General features: G+C 35.6%; 1 protein-coding gene across 1 annotated transcript in view; it reads right to left on the bottom strand.

Moving 5' to 3' along the window:
- Positions 1-699: 699 nt before the first annotated feature.
- Positions 700-17,004, bottom strand: part of LOC129371809 (copine-9-like) — a 77,578-nt gene continuing 61,273 nt past the window's right edge. Inside the window, exons 17-21 of the mRNA XM_055048618.1 lie at positions 16,729-16,856; positions 13,428-13,530; positions 12,465-12,522; positions 8,807-8,880; positions 700-989 (exon numbers count right to left, since the gene is read on the bottom strand). Of these exons, the coding sequence (XP_054904593.1) occupies positions 807-989; positions 8,807-8,880; positions 12,465-12,522; positions 13,428-13,530; positions 16,729-16,856 (546 nt within the window). The 3' untranslated portion in view covers positions 700-806. The remainder of the gene's footprint in view (positions 990-8,806; positions 8,881-12,464; positions 12,523-13,427; positions 13,531-16,728; positions 16,857-17,004) is intronic.

The raw sequence follows: 17,004 nt of genomic DNA on the forward strand, positions 1-17,004 counted from the left end.
CTCCGAAAAAGACAAATGAAGGGAGTTGGACACAAACACAGTTGGCTGGTTGAACACCAGCCAAATGTGTTGAAAAGCAGACTGACTCTATACGGACAACAAAGTGAAATTTTGTCCGCTTAAAAACCTCCATCTCTGTTTGGTTGACGTGAACTATGGTGTGGTTTGAATGCCAAGCTGACCGGAGATTGCTCCCAAAGCAGGAAGTGGATGACAACACAGGGCATTCTGGGTGAATTTTGGGTGAAAACAACCTAAACTTCTCACACTAGAGGAAAAAATGAACTTGTGGTCTTTGACCAAAAACAAAAGAGAAATCCTACAACAGCTAAATTCAGACTCCACTCCATTTCTTTACTTTTTGAGAATGTAATGAAATTGTCACGTCTTATTTGGATGTCTTTGTGTTGTTTCTTTCTGTGGTTCTTGATGTAGCGCCAGCACAGATGAGGAGGGGAACAGGTTTTTCAGAGTTTGGATTGTTTGACGAAGTGCAAACAATCCTAAACATCCAGCTCTGAATGTTCCAGAAGGTTCCAGTCAGGGGGTCGGTCCCAACGCTCTTTAGTAATGTAACAGAATAGTAAGAGGAGAGAGAGGAACAGATGAGTTACAGCAGCAGGTGAGTGGAGGATGAGCGCCTGCTGTGGTGAAGGGAGGCCTCTGTTTAGACTCTGGGTGAGAGAGCAGCAGGTTGACACTTCCTTCTTTTTAAAGAGCCAAAGAAATGGATGATAAGAGAAGCCAGAGGAAGAGGGAAAAAAGGAGACAGACAGACACTGGGAAGATGTTGGGGATTGTGTGGGTCAGATGTGCCGGTGCAGCGCCGGTAGGGGGGAGGAGGAGAGGGCCGGTCGCGGTTCGATTCCTCGACTCTTCATGAACGACAGCAGCTGGTCAGGGATCTCTGCCAGGACGTCTTTGGCCAGCCGGGCCATGCTGAGCACCTGGTTACCAGACCTGTCGATGTAGTCTCTGAACGGAACGAACTAGAAGCAGGAAGGAAAAAAAAAATCTGTGGCAAATATCACTCCTGGTCACGCTACGACCACAGATTTCACCGTATTTCATCAGAATTCTAAAGACAGATCAACATAAAACAGAGCTGTTTGGCTGAGCCGCAGAGGAGCGGCGGCGTCTCTCATCTGTCCTTGATGTGGGACAGAGGAGACCAAACCAGGTTCAGAAGTGTGGACCACAACCACTAAATCTAACTGGTAAAAATCTTAAAAGTGTGGTGTGCAATTTTGTCAACAGAATTCAGAGTCCATGTTATTGATGATTTTGGTTGTGTGTGGTTTGTATTTTTGCTTTTTTTGATGTTTTTGGTTGTGTTTTATTTTGGATTGTTATAATATCTTCCAGCTCTCTTTTGCATTATTATGCCATTATCAATATATTATTTCGAAATGGTCTCAATACAACCTTATTATTATTATTTTCTACTGGGACAATTTATCATGCAGGATAATTTGTTATTGCAACAGGCTTAGTAATACATTTTGGTTATCAGCCACAATAGCAGGATTATTATTGGCTATTGATATTATTATTGATATTGGCCTTTATTTTCACATTCTTGCATTCCTAATCGAAACCATTCCAAAATCCTAATAAAAAGCATTCAAATCTGTTCTTTTATTAAGGATTGTGATCATCGTTGCAAGCATTTAATCAGCTGTGGACAATAAAGACTGAAGGACATACGCTTCAGGTAATGTTCTTATTTTTTTTTAGGCAGATGACATTTTAAAATGAAGCAATTTTCACTCAAGGAAGCGGTTATTTCTGTAGGACTCTACAAAGAAAGGTTTGAAAAAAGATGATGATGCTTGACAATAAGCAAAAAGAGATAACAGAAATGGGAATGAAAGAACGGAGACGTGAAGATGAATTTAGACTGATAAAGAAGCACTAAAGAGAGCTTCCAGCAGATAAACCAGATGTATAAATAGCCAGCTGTAAGAAGTGGTTTGACACCGCTGATGTCTCTGGGGTTACATAATCGTCTGAATGTTGAATATTTGTGTGTGGAGAAGGCCGATAAAACTGCATTTTTAGATTAGATTGCATCCGACTGGAGGATTCGGAGCCGTTGCTGAACATCCAGGATGTTCAGACCAGAAAACAAAGTCAGCAAGAACGAGATGGATTTTTAACATTTTTGTTCCGGAATGAAAAGAAGACACCTGTAGTGGAATTTTTTGAGTGTCCATTAGCATGAAAATGCTTCTGCCTCCAACCAGTTCTGAAATTATTCAAAAATAAAGAAAAACACCCACTACTGTTTCTATTGTGTTATTCAGTTTTGAAATATTAAAGAACGTAAAAATAATAAGTACGGGTCAATAAATCGATCAAGTATTACAATTTGAAACAATGAATAGATATTTTACTAAAGCTGTTTATGTAATAGCAGATTTGGGTTTTTTTACTTTATCAAACTGGGTCTCAAAAGTCTTTACACCCCTGCTTTTTATGTGACATACATCTTAGGGCTGCAACTAATGACTTAAAAAAAAGCCATTATTTATTTTATTTTTTTTACACTATTTCAGAAATACTTTAAAATATGCTAACAATGTTTTAAAGACAAAAGATTCCTTTAGCATATGCTTCATCTAAAGATGCTTCTGCAGCTGAAACATACTGTCTGCTTAACTGTTGGTCACTTTTTGGATTAATAAATAGCAAAAGGTGCTTAAAAGGAGAGTTTTTTTTGTTGTTTTTACAGGATTTGGCAAAACAAAATTACAAAGATTCATTCATTGTTTATCTTATGCCAACATTAATGTCTAAATTTCTTGGACAATTTGGGCTTAGTTACTGCTCTGAGTGTGTTGTTCTTTCAGCAAATGGCCATTTTTAGTCTGAATCTCCCAGTTCATGAGCAATCGATTAATAAATTAGTTGATAATAATTTCAATAGTTGATTTATCACACATAATTTGATTAGTCGTTTCAGCCCTAATACATTTTGTGTTATTCAAGTGAAAAATCTGATCAAATCTGTAAAGAAGCTGCAATAACCTGGTTCTGTGTCTACACATCCTAATCTAATACTTGTAGGATAAATGTACAAAGATATGAGTCAGGAGAAACGCCATTCAAGCACAATCGTAAAATGTTTTGTGCAATCATCTGAAACCACAGTATGTCTTATTTTGGCCAAACAGTGTCAGCCATCAGAATCTGAGTCCCTGAATCATCCCGTCTTCCCTTCAGAGACCATTTTGGGAATGAATGAATATGACCTCGTTTTGGAAGACACATAAACCTGAAATGGATTCTGGTTTACTCTAAATTCAGAAATACTTCAATCTTTTTCTTCATTTCAACTAAAAACCATACAGCTTACAGTATGCGACCTGTGTGATATGAAACAGCCTGAACGTGACAATAAGGAGAAAAATAAAATATGACACAAACAGAAGGAATGTGTTTTGCCCCGTCTGTGACGTCCTTCCCTCTGAAGGCTTAATTAAGGCAAAAACGGAGGGAGAACTCTGCGCTTCTTCAAGTTGATCCTAACAGAAATTCTCTCATCAGTTGCAACTTTTATGAAATAATAATTTCATCTGCATATTTCAAAGTCTCACAGTGCAACCACAAAAACAAGAGGGTACTGTGCATATTAAACACAATCCTTTGGTAAGCTAACTATAGCGTTGCACTTTGAGCTCACGTCACAGAAAATGAACAATTGTTTACATGAAGTAACTTGTGGGCCATTAAGAGGCACCTGCAGACCACCAGTGACAAATTTTTTTCACAGATTATCTTTATGATTTTATGGTGTCACGACAGAATGATAGTATTAATACATAAAAAAAATATATTTTGTAATTAAAGTTACCTACTACAGTTTCCAAGCTGAGCTTCTACATTACAGAGTAGCCCTAATCTGCCACTCCCCCCACTCAGACCACAAAATACTTTAATCTGGTTTAATATGCACAATGGAAACCATCTCAGCGCTACTGCAGAACCTAGCATCAACTGTCTTCTTTATATCTGCTCTTGGGGGTTCAGCCAATCAAAACCAAGGAAAACAAATGCTACTCCTGGATTGGCTACTTACGCATTTATAAATACAGCCATACAGTTTAGGGTACTATCTGCATATTGCAGAGTAATTGCTAAATATGGAGGAAAAAAAGAACTGAAATGTTACAGATCCATCATCCTGCCAAACATTTGAGCTGAGAATCACTGTTGTTAGAGCAAAAGCAGTCACCAAATGAAAATAATGACACAATTAAATGCAAAATAGTGTGAAGTGATTGAACTTCCTTCTGTTGCTGTTAATCTACACATCCCTGTTAAGCCACTGCTAGAAGGTTGAAAGCAACTGAGTGATTAAATGTGATTAGCATTGCTGGGAGAACAACTTTAATCACCAGGTCAATAACAATAAATAATAACAACAGTGTAAAAGCAACATAGAGAAAAAAAACATTTTTATTAGTGAAGAATTCTACTTACGGTATTCAATGTGTGGAAATAAACAGATATTGACAAAATATGAAGCAAATATGTCAAAGTAGATTCTACAAACTGATAGTTTATGATCTAAAATCCTAACATTCCTGTAACGATGATGATGATGTGCATTCATCATCACAAACCCTCATTTATCATCGTATGGTACTCTCTGGAGGCGACAGAACGGTCCTCACCACTGTCATCTCAATACTTAATAGCACATTGTTACCACAAGATACGCTTATCTGCTTCCTCATATCCCTGAAAGGTTCTCCAAAACAACTGCTGGCAGATGTGGTTTTATCGCCTGCTCACGATAAAACACACAGCAGAACAAGTTTTCATTTTGCCAAAAAGAATATGGGCAATTTTAGAGCTGGTAATGGATGAAATAGTGAATGTCTTTGAGGAGGAAATGCATTGAGGACTCTTCTTCACATGCTTTTTAGCCACTTCCTTCATAGCTCCCTGTGAAGGATTGCTATTTTTGGCAGATAAATGTGCTTTCAAGTGTTTATCAGGACAGTGTTGTGCTTAATGCATACAGTAAAGGAGAAGAAATCCAAAACTATATATGGAATTGGACATAATACAGAAAAGAAATTTAAAAGAAAAATGCTGTCGAAAACCCTATAGGTCATGAAAAATCATTAAATATCACATTCACTTTAGTTGGAAAACACAGACATCATTTATGAAACTGCAGTTATATTATTATTATATTGCCCTTTTATGTTGTGAGACCTCAAAGTGCATAATATGGATTTTCTATGTGGTTTTACCCTTACATTATATACTTGTATGTTGTGACATTTCAAATTAATTCATTTAGTAAATTATATTTATATATATATATATATATATATATATATATATATATATATATATATATATATATATATATATATATATATATATATATATATATATATATATATATAGTAGATTTGCAATATATAAAAAACATTAATATATTTGTTGCATCGAGACAAAATCAGGAACAAGTCACCACAGTGGGAACAGAAAAATAGAAAAGAGAATCATACAATTCAGAGAAAATAAGGATGTTCCTTTTTCTGTTTAATATCCTAGTTGAAGTTATGAAGAAAATGCACCATGCATTCAAAAGCAGTTTCTGAGCTTTTAAAATGGTAAACGCTGTGTTTGCATTTAGCTTGTTTACAGAGTAGATTTGCATCGTTTTGGGGGGAATTTATGCTTCTTTCCAAAATGTAGCTTACTTGTTGAAACCAATAACAGAATTTGTGTAAATATCCAAACAAAGCCAGGATGTTGGTGAGTTTTCTCCAGCCCCTGCAACGGATCTGATGACCGTATGAATTCAAACACAGTTTACCATTTTAAAACCTGAGTAACTGTAGCCTGCCTCTTGGTTTTATTTTCAGCATTTATTCTAGTGATATCTGACGTAAATGTTACTGTTATGGCTGATAACATATAATTACTGATTATGTATTTGAGAGAGCTTGAAAAAAGTCAGCACACAGCTGCCTGTTTGTATTGTTTCTGTTTGTCCTTCACATGACCGACCAAACACCAAATGACCAACCCTCTGCCCTCCAGAAACAAACAGCAACATTGTGGAATAAATATTGGTATTTCATATCAGTCCAGTTTTTTTAACACATCAAAACAATGTGTTAAAAAAGAGACTAATATAAAAAGAAACCGATGTTAATGACGATATATTGTGCATCCCTAATTTATTCAAGTTTCCTTCAGTTTGTGTTTTTGTTGTTTTTGCTCAGCAAAGAGCTTCATAATTCTTAAATGTGTGTCTCCCAGTATTTTTACTGTCTGGATTCGGTTGGTCTCTATTGGTCTGCAGAGCCTTCTAGACAGTAGCTACTAATAAAGCTCAGTTTGTACATCCGTGCTCAAGGCACATCCTTGACTCATAAGGATCAATAATTACTCATATTTGCTGTGCCTTTCATTATTTTCAAAACACTGAAAATGATCCAATTTAAAAATGTCGAGTGGATATTCTAGATCCCATTTTCCCAATTAGCAGCACAAAGATTGTGTCTACAACAGACTCCACACATTCTGATTGGAGGTCTGCTTCACAGTACACCCAAGGTCTGGCTTAGCGCTTCAGGATGTTACTTAATGACTGCTATGTCTGTGACGTTCTGCTAACTCATAATTTAAAAAAATTAAGACAGTAAACAAACAAAACTTTGCGCGTACTAAAACACAGTAGGCTCCACTGATATCTGCATTAAGTAACTTTCTACCAAGAAGGCATCAATATTATTATTACTATTATTTAAAAACAATAACAATAATAAGAATATACAATTATTCATGTTGTTATATTATAATATTCTTAGTACAATCATTATCAATAGTAATAATAATTATCAATACAAACAATTCAAATTGTTATCATTTATTAAATTGATAATAATTATTTATTGTTATGAACAATAATTACTATGATTTATTATAATTATTTCGGTATAGTACTTAGCAATATAATTATTAAATTACTAATTATCATATTAATTAGATGCTATATAATTAATTGTATGTTGATAAACATACTAATATATTTATATTTATATTAATTTTGCTATTATTATTACTAATAATAATACAAAAAAATGTTTCCATCATCCATCTATGATCTAATGTGCATAAAGTCTTTTTGTACTGTGGGAGGAAGCCGGAACACCCGGAGAGAACCCACTCATGCACATGGAGAACATGCATAAAGAACCCACAACAGTCAGGACTTGTTCCTCCACCTGTACGGGGAGGAAGGTTAACCTCCCGTTCACCGGGGTAAACCCCAACGTAACTCTCCAGAAAGACGGAAAACATCGTTACTAAAACCTCCTCCATTTGAAAAAGTCTTGAAAAACACAGATGGCTAATAGTCAAAGGGCTGCTTGTCTACTACCTGATGTTTTGAGATGGAAGCATTTATAACCTCAGATGTTCTTTGATCTATGACATAGATCTGTGTCATAGACAGTGAGGTCATAGCTACAATGAGCTCATTGTAGTTCTGGGGTAATGTCCTGCTTCTGATCGTTGCTATTGAAACGGTCAAATCAGTTCCGGCTGACTCTAACTATTAATCCTATGCAACTGCATCACTTTACCATTTGAGGCAAACAGTTAAACATGATGGACGTTTGAAGTATATATTTCAGGGGGCTAGGGATTAAAACAGGGATATATACATTTAGATACACATTTAATGTGACATGATTGAGTCCTGAATGAACTTTAAAATATTTTAGTTATTGTTTCAAATGGGGAAGTTGGAAAACTTCAGTACAGCTGTGTGATTCTCTAGCCAATCAGAGTGCAGAGTGTGTAGCTGGAGTGAGATAAGAGGTCTTGCTGGTTTAACTGGAGCTCAGCTGGCTCCATACCTCCCATCCATCCCTGTGTTTGTGTTTTCTTTCTCTTTCTCTATTCCTGTTTACTTCCATTTCACTCAACTTTACTTAGTCTGCCTGGAACACCCAGCTTGTTTGGGGAGGTGTGAATCATGGTTTGATGCTAGATATTTTGACTGTATTACCAAGCCACGTTTATTTTATAAAGTTGAGACAATTTATGAGTGCATGCTGTTTTTTAGCAAATGTGTCTGAAAGGGTCATTGTTTAAAATGCTTTTGAATGTTCCATGTGTGTAGCTAACTACCTGACCCCAGATTTCACCAAACATCACGGGTGAGATTACAGATTAGATTAGATTGTCACTCTTCCAACATCTGTTCAATTCACCCCTTGCATGTGACTAATCTACATTAGTCTAGGTGATGTCAGTTGTCAGATTCTGTTGTTATAGAACCTATTATTAGATTTTAACGTATAAAATCTGTTTTGTAAAAACAAAAATGGGGATTCTTACTTTTACCAAAAGCTGTATCTGTTTGTTGTATAAAATAACTTCTATTGTGTTTTGCCTCATTTTATGAATTGAATATGAAATTGCCAGACAAACCTGGGAACTTAACAATGTAACACATTTGGGTATAAACTGCTGAACAAGTTGAAAAGACACGATTAAAGGACCCTGCTGAATCTTTTTGAGACACCAGTTTTCCAACTCTGAAAAAAATGTAAGAATACAGTAACCGTATTCAACCATATAACTAAACATTAATGTAGGCCTGTTTATTTTCTCTCAGTTGTCATATTATTGTGTGTTTGAATGCCTGATGTAAATTGTAAATGTGACCCACTCTCTTCGGGGGCATGTACCTCCTGTGGTTTTTCTTTTTGCCGAAAAGCTCTTGTGACAGACCTGCAAATTTAAATATAATCATGAGGAGTACCTGAACAATGTCTCTCTCAGCAAGACGTCCTCTGGAGGATACTCTCACCTCGTCTCCATCAAGCTCCTCCATCGCTGAAAGGACAGACAGCGACACGGGGAAATTACTCAGTACAGGAACCACCGGGAGAGAGAATAAAAGAAGCTTTGAGATGTTGATTTTGCATGTTCAATGCGTAATTGCTGAAGTGGGACACATCATGGGGACTGGGAACAGGTACACAAACTGCTTTACACATGGAAAATAGGATTCCTCATGGAAAAGAAATAGGGCATAATCAGACCAGTTGGAAAATATAGTTGAGACCACTTATTGGGAAAATTTTGTTGTAACCAGGACTTTCTGTAAGTACAGCTAATTACAGAATTGTGTCTGATTGCAGATGATTGTTTGAGCTGGCTTCACAAAACCTTCAGCTTTAAGTTGCCAAACATGTAACATGATTAACCAATTCCAAGTAGTTTTTTCAGGTCATATAAGAATCAGTCTACTTATCAAAATCAGTTTCATTAGTTCAAAATCTGAGTGATTTATTATATACCCTTTCTATGCTCTATTAAATATCTAAAGACAAGCAAAGATATTTATGATTAGAAAATCTGAATTTAAGTTGACTAAAATTGTTACATTCGTTGAAGGTTGATCAGTTTTTCCCAGGGTTTCTGTTATAGACACATTGTAGCTTGACTACATGCACAAGCTCCCTGCTGCAGGGCAGAAAGCTGTTTGCTGATGATAACTGCAATTAGTCATAAATCTACATATGATACTGTATATATTAGAAAAAGGAACACAGGTATTTGCTACTAATCGTCAACACTACAACAACTAGATTACAAGACAAGGACAAAGTTTTGATAAAAAAATGAGAGGAAGAGTAAAGTATGTCAGTTTGCTTTGACGGGTCTGTGTGTCAGCTAAGCTATGTATATATATATATATATATATATATATATATATATATATATATATATATATATATATATATATATATATATATATATATATATATATATATATATATATATATACATATATATATATATATATATATATATATATATATATATATATATATATATAATTTTTTATTATATTTAGATTTTTAAATTTGTTCTCATACATGAAGAGTTAACTGATAGTATGCACTATAAAGACACTCAGTAATCTAAAAGTGTGGCACTGCCATATAAAAGATAGTGATGCACAATGTGAAGCTGCATTAGCAAGAACTAGTCAACAAACATTACAAGGAAACACTATTGCATGTCAAATTCAGAACTAATTTGAAGAAAAGAGCCACAAAGACTGTGAGGTTCTATTGACAACATGACCTTCACCACACCTTGGTGCTTTCACAAACCTCCTGCCACTCAATTACTTAAACAAGTGGGAAATAATAGGTCCTACGACACCGTGATGAAGTGTGAAGTTGCTACACCATCCTGATCTGAAACAGATTGTGCACACTCTTACTCCAGCAGTCCCCTCTGACAAATAATCCATTGATCTAAAGCCTGTGTGGCGGCCACACACTTGACTTCATAGAGCTTCCACAGTGTTTCTTCCAGGACGGGGAGCAGAGCATTAACCAACATACAGACGTCATTATGTCACAGCTGCTCTGGCAGCTTTCCTGTTTGAGCCCCTCAGAGTCAAGCCAAAGTCAAGGTCACCATTAAATGATTTTTTTCTGCTATAAAACATCACTTCTGTGTGTCTTAGACTGAGTGATGCTGGAATGTAAATGGCTTTAGATGAAAGCCTGATCTATTCATGCGGGTGTCTTTTTTTTCAGGGCTTACTTGTTATTTCAGCAATTCATTTATAGGACACACTGTTGGTATATTTATTTTCAATAGTACAATTCCCTTTTACTTTTAGTTATCAATGTCTTTTCGTAGAGCTATGTAGACTTTAATATTTTTAAATCACGCTAACGGCAGAATCTGCAACTAATTAATCACATGTTGATGAAAAACAGAGAATCAATAAAATAAGCAAGATTTTCAAATCAAAAAACTTATTTCTGCTAAATTGCTGAACTAATGGAAATGTGAGATTTACAGTTTGGAATCTGTTATTTAAATTAATTAATAATCAGATTGATAAAAGCTCAATTTATTTACCTTCTTTGAGTCGTATCATATTCTTTCTACTTTACAAATATCTTCTAATTTGTGTTAGTCACATAAAATCCCCAATGAAATGCATCAAGATTTGTGGTTATAATGTCACTATATGTGGAAGCTGTTCAGGGATATAAATACTTTTGCAAATTATTGAGCTTATTAACTGTGTCAACTGACTGAACAGCTCTAAGGTGATGTTAACAACTATATAGAATTAAGAAATGTTTAGTGAAGGTCATTTTATGTTTTGTGAAACTCTTCCAATTATTTTAATTAAGACTGTTTCCAAACTGCTTCTTGGTGTCTCATCGTGATTTTTTAAATGAAGGACACCAAAGCAGGAAGAGCAGGACAACCATAAGAAACAAAGGCTGGATTGAGGAATTGTTAAAGCAATTTATCAGTTTTTTGTGACTCTCTGTATCTCAGTTTTTACTTGCTCAACTTCAACTTTCCTCCCACACTGTGTTCTATCCTGACAAATATTTTCAGTATCAAAAGGCATGGCACATGGGTATAAGCGTGAAAAAATGATATGCAATTTGTGGAAAATCAAGTCCTTTCACATCTTTGAAGACACTGTTATTTCTGATGTGCCCCCATGGTGTGTGGTGTGTGTGAGAATATTGTTGATTTTTGCTCATATAAGTTCTTTTTCAGTGCAATGCTGGTAACGACTTCAGGACAAGGGGACTGTTTAAAAATTAACTCATATCTGGGGAAGACACTTCAGTAGAACGAGTTTTTATAATTAGTCATAAAATTATTAGCTCAAATAATCAGAAAGAAGGTCAGGTTGCTGTTAGCTGGGGCCCTCCAAACATCTAAGCAAATTACTTAATCTTCGTGAGTGCAGACAGAGGGTGTGCATAGCACAGCAAGTGGTTATTTGATTAAAAGGGTAGTATTATGTAAAATCAATTTTTTTGAGCTTTACATATTTGAGAAATACTTTCATCATTCATCTTTGCAAAACATCTGAGTGAATATAGCTCCGCCTTCAAGACGCAGCTCCTCTTGGAAGCTACAGTTTTCAAGCTACTGAGCTTCCGCCTCACATAGCAGCCCTCCCCATCACTCCTCCACTCAGCTCCTTCAAACTAGCCAGCAACAATTAGCAAACACCTGGTGGAACAAAATTAAAGTTACTCATATGAGCTTGAAGGCTGAGCTCGGTCCACTCAGGCATTTTGCAAAGGTGAATGGTTGCCATGGAGATTAAATGATTTCTCAAATATCAAGGCAACATTCCAGGTATGTTTTTGATGAGGGAGTAACATCATACCAAGAGGTAAAGCTAAAACATATAGAGTTTACAGAATACTCCCCTTTTTATCAAATATCCTCCAGCTGATAAAAATATTTAAATATTTTTAAGCCAATCTTTTGTCAGAAAACCCCACATTCTACTCAATTTTTTTTCAAATCCCAAGTTAAAATGTTAAATAACGGATAATCGAAAGTTCTACAGCAGTTTTATCTTCTCTGTCATGTTTACTCATAATAAAAGAAATGATTCTGCTCACCGTCAAACTCAGCAGGGCCGACGCCAACAATGATTATGGACAGAGGAAGTGATGCTGCCTGTTAAAAAAACCCAGAAATATTAAAGATTGCTTACATTTTAAATTCAGGAGATATTATAGATGTTTATTAAGTCAACTGGTCGTTTGGCTTGTCAATGTATTCAGTATATCAATATAATTGATACAGGGAAAATGAGTTATTCAAAGACACTGTTTTGTGTCAAAATCAATACCATATGAATAGCAGTGATTTGATGTGAAAAAGCGGAGTCTGATGAGTTCCTTTCACTTATTGGCTCAACAACTTTTTTACCCCCAAAAGATCAATGTTGTCAACACAAACTGTAACTAGTTTTGATGAAAACTCTGAAAGCAAGAAAAAAAAAAAGATAAAAAAAGCGTGTCATGTTTTCCAGATTTACTTCCAATTATTGGGATCTAACTGGGCTGATTCTTAACTGTGCTAATTTGTGAAAAAGGTGTGTTTGGACTAGAGGAACAGCCTTCAGGTAAACATTCTGGAATTTTCAGACATAAGCAGAACAGTGTAAGATGTTTTGCAGCTTCACTTTGGGGAAGGCTTTTAAACTGATGCAACACCCTGAAAAATGCTTATAGTCAAGGTTCAATGAGATGCCAACACTATTTTTTATGTTTTACAGCTGAAAGTTTTGGGGGTTTAAAGCAATTGTCTCAATTTTTTTTACCTGGCAGGCAGCAGGTTTTATCAAAATCAAATAAATAAAAACACTTGTCAGAAATATATTCTGCCTCATTTTCTAGCAGTACAAAAACACAATGAAGGGACACAACAATATACATAAATATTATCGCTAAATGAGATGACAGGACAGTAACCCATCAGGTTCTAGCTGTGTTTTCTTTTGTTTCTTTGCTTCTTTCTCCATTGTACATGTGTTGTGTGTGTGTTGTGTATTTATTTATGTGTGTTAGTTCACTCACGTTGACCACTGCCTCTTTGGTCTGGACCATGTCAGATATCACTCCATCTGTGATCATCAACAGGACAAAGTACTGAGAGCCATCTGTAATCTCTGCTGCACAGCTGGACACACACACACACACACACACACACACACACACACACACACACACACACACACACACACACACACACACACACACACACACACACACACGGTTTAAAGCTCACATTTTGATGAGGCACAGAAACTCAAAGAGCACCTGCCTGACCTCTGGAACAGGAAAGAGGTTGAATCAAGTTCTCAAAATCTAACAGTGTATATGGAAGGCAATGTTGGACAATGACAATACATATAATGTTACAACAGAAAAATGTACAAAGCTTCTAGACTTGAAGTTTGCTTTGTAAATATTGATATTCTAGTTTCAAGTATATATTTACTTATAATAAGTAATATTTTCTTAGTATCAAGGTTTTCTGTTTTACTGAGATAATTAAGTACAAAAACACTTAAAAAAATATTCTAACATTGTTGAGAAAAATTATCTTGTCAGAAAGAAAACAAGCATAAATCTCCTTAATTTAAAATATGTAATACAATTTCAGTTTTTGCAATGTAGGTTCTAATTATTGGTCACTCATCTGGAACATTATGGATAACACTAGTCCTGCCCGTACATTTTGAAATATCACTTTGGAAAAGGTTGCTGGAAATAGCAGAATTTGCAGCAGCTTCTTCAATCGTGCACTAAAGTTTGTAAAACAACACACATTTGCTTGTGTTGTTTTTGTATTTCCCAAAGAGTCCTGGAACCCATTGACTGAATAGGTTCTGCTGTAGCAAACGCCCGGGTCCACTGGTGGATCTCTGGTAAGGCACAGAGAAACAAAACTCTGAGAAATTACAAAGTCCAAACCTCCAGGGTGGAGTGGAGAACTTTGTGAATTAAATTACAAAATTTTTTTTAATGAAAATATTTTCTCAGCTTTTAGATTTTGTTACCAAACTTTCTTTTTAGGTTCAATAAACTAACTCCAGTCTTGAAGACAGTGTTTAAAACATTTTATGTGCTTGCTGGTTTTCACAAGACTCATACATTTTAACTGGTTTGGTCTCAGCAAGCTTACCTCCAGCCAATAAGGATCATTTCCCAGTGTTATAGTTGGTGCTAAAAAAAAAGAGCAAGAACTGAAACTATTCAAGCTCTGTCCAAGATTAGGAATGGCTGGATTTTTCACATCAAAACAAGAAATAAACAAGCGTTATGGTTAAACTCCCAGCTTTTTGCATTCCTTACAATTTAGTGCTGATAAAAAAAAATGACTCAGATACTCCTTGATGTTATTGGCTGGGCAAAAAGAATCACTGCATTGTGTTGTTTTTCTTCCTCAAATGAAAGCATCAGGAGCTCCTCAGCCTCATTTAAATTCAGCAAAAGCTGGTTAAACAAAGAGACAACGCTGTTTTTATCAAGGGACTGGACACATTTCGATGCAGAAGGTAAGCCACAAACAAACACTTGTACACAACAGAGAAAGAAAATAGGGCGTTCATGAAATAAATACTTCCAGCTGGAGAAACGGTCCTATTCAAACGTCAGCAGCTATTGTCTACTCTAATGCTTTCTGAGACAGGGTAATGGTTTTCCTCTTTACAGTTTCCATTATGAAATTTAATGGGATATTGAATAAGTTTTTAGGAAAGCAAATTGTATTCCATTTTTACAATCCACTCAGAAAAATGACTATTGTAATCCATTTGAATTCCCATTTTTAGATGTTCTTGGTTAATTCTGATGTTTCCAGATATTAATGATATGATGTGAAATATGTGATGGGGAATGAGTTCAGTTTCAACATGGACAGTTCTCCTACTAGAACATTGACAAAAGAGAAGACAGCCTAATAATTCAAACCACTCACTTAACAACATATTAAAAGCATACCCTGCTTTGGTTTCATTGAACTGCTGTTTTAATTTGAAACCTGCAGGTTTACAGCTGAAATTATAAATGGTTTCTTTTCATGTTTTTTTTTTTCTTTTCTTTCTGAACTAAAAGACCACTGACAATTTGATAAAGACAGACAACGCTTAATAGAATGTGTTCATTTGCTAAATTATGTTCCCGTTTAGAATCATATAATGAAGAAGCAGGTCATGCTTCAGCCAAAACCACCTTTTGAGCGAGAAGTCAGTGAAATGTGAGTCTGAGTGGCTTTTCTGTCAAAGCCTCCTCCACCTCACATCACTTAAAAAGGCTTTCATGTTGGAGGATCAGTTCTGTATCATAGGTGAACAATTAGGGCCTTCAAGGTAGGGAATAATAATAATTTAATGGGGCTTTTCATTGACAGCATAATGTGCCCTCTGATGGATTTTTGTAGCTTAATGCAGAAATTGGTTCATTCAAATATTGTTTAAATGTGGTCTGCAAGGAGACTTTTAACCATTTACCACATCATGCATTGTAAAAGTCTATTACACTTCAACTACCAGTCCACAAAAAGCTCCAAACAGAAAGATTGTGGGACATAAACATGGTATTTCCTCCAAGAATCTAGATTAGGAGACAGCACGACAGAGTCTGAAGGGAAATCCCAGATAAGTTTGAGGGATAATGAAAAGATCTCCACTCCCTAAGCGAAAGAGGAGGACGCTGTAAACAAATTTTAATGCAGGAAAAGCCTGCAACAGCAAAATACTATCAGAAAAAAAAAAAAAAAAAAAAACTTGCATTAGTCACAGGATTTAGTGGAAACAGTCGAGAATGTACTTCAATCCATTTTGTCTGCGTCTCATGTGATTAGAAGAGACAGTAACAAGTGCATCCTGCACTGCTCTGTCATACAACTTTAAGGCCATTTTACCAGCAATGTTAAACTTCTGCTAACCATGATATCAATGGAATTAAGTGCAAATTAATTATGAAAAATTAATAAATGTGGGAATTTTTACTGATATCTTTTATAAAGCTATAATCTTTTTAGCTCACAGTCATGATAAAAATAAAGTACACCCCCTTTCTGTGGTAGGTGTATAACTGCTGAATGATCTGTCCTCAACAGTTTTGAAATTCATTTTAAAAAGTCTAACATTTTATTAAACAAGAACAGATCAAGAGAGAGAAGTGTGTGAAAAAATAGATACACTTCTCAATCCTTTAAGTTTCAGATTTTAAGATAAGAATCAAACAGCAGCCCTCCCAAAGCTATTCTGACCTTTAAGTTGATTTCTAGGCCTAAGCTTCAAGCGGTAGGATTTGTCTGAAAGGAATGTTTGTGTCATCAGCGTAAAATGTTGAATTCCTTTAAGCTTACTTTGCTACTTTGTTGATAACTGGTGCGAAGTTGGTGGGTCCATACAGCTGCACTGTCCTCAGGCTCTGGAAGTAGGCCTCCAGAACTCCCTCTATGCCCACACAGTTTGGCTGATCGCTGTCGCCATTCTGCAACACAAAGAACAATATGGAGACACACATAGCAAAGAAACTATTCTGATGGAAATAAAGTGATTGTGATCAATGTAATTAATTGATACTGTGAAAACTACTACAGTTCAACATTATCACATTTCATAAATGAGAAAAAAGTTTT

This window comes from Poeciliopsis prolifica, unplaced genomic scaffold (assembly GCF_027474105.1).
Source record: "Poeciliopsis prolifica strain line A6 unplaced genomic scaffold, Auburn_PproV2 SCAFFOLD027, whole genome shotgun sequence".
NCBI classification, from domain to species: domain Eukaryota; kingdom Metazoa; phylum Chordata; class Actinopteri; order Cyprinodontiformes; family Poeciliidae; genus Poeciliopsis; species Poeciliopsis prolifica.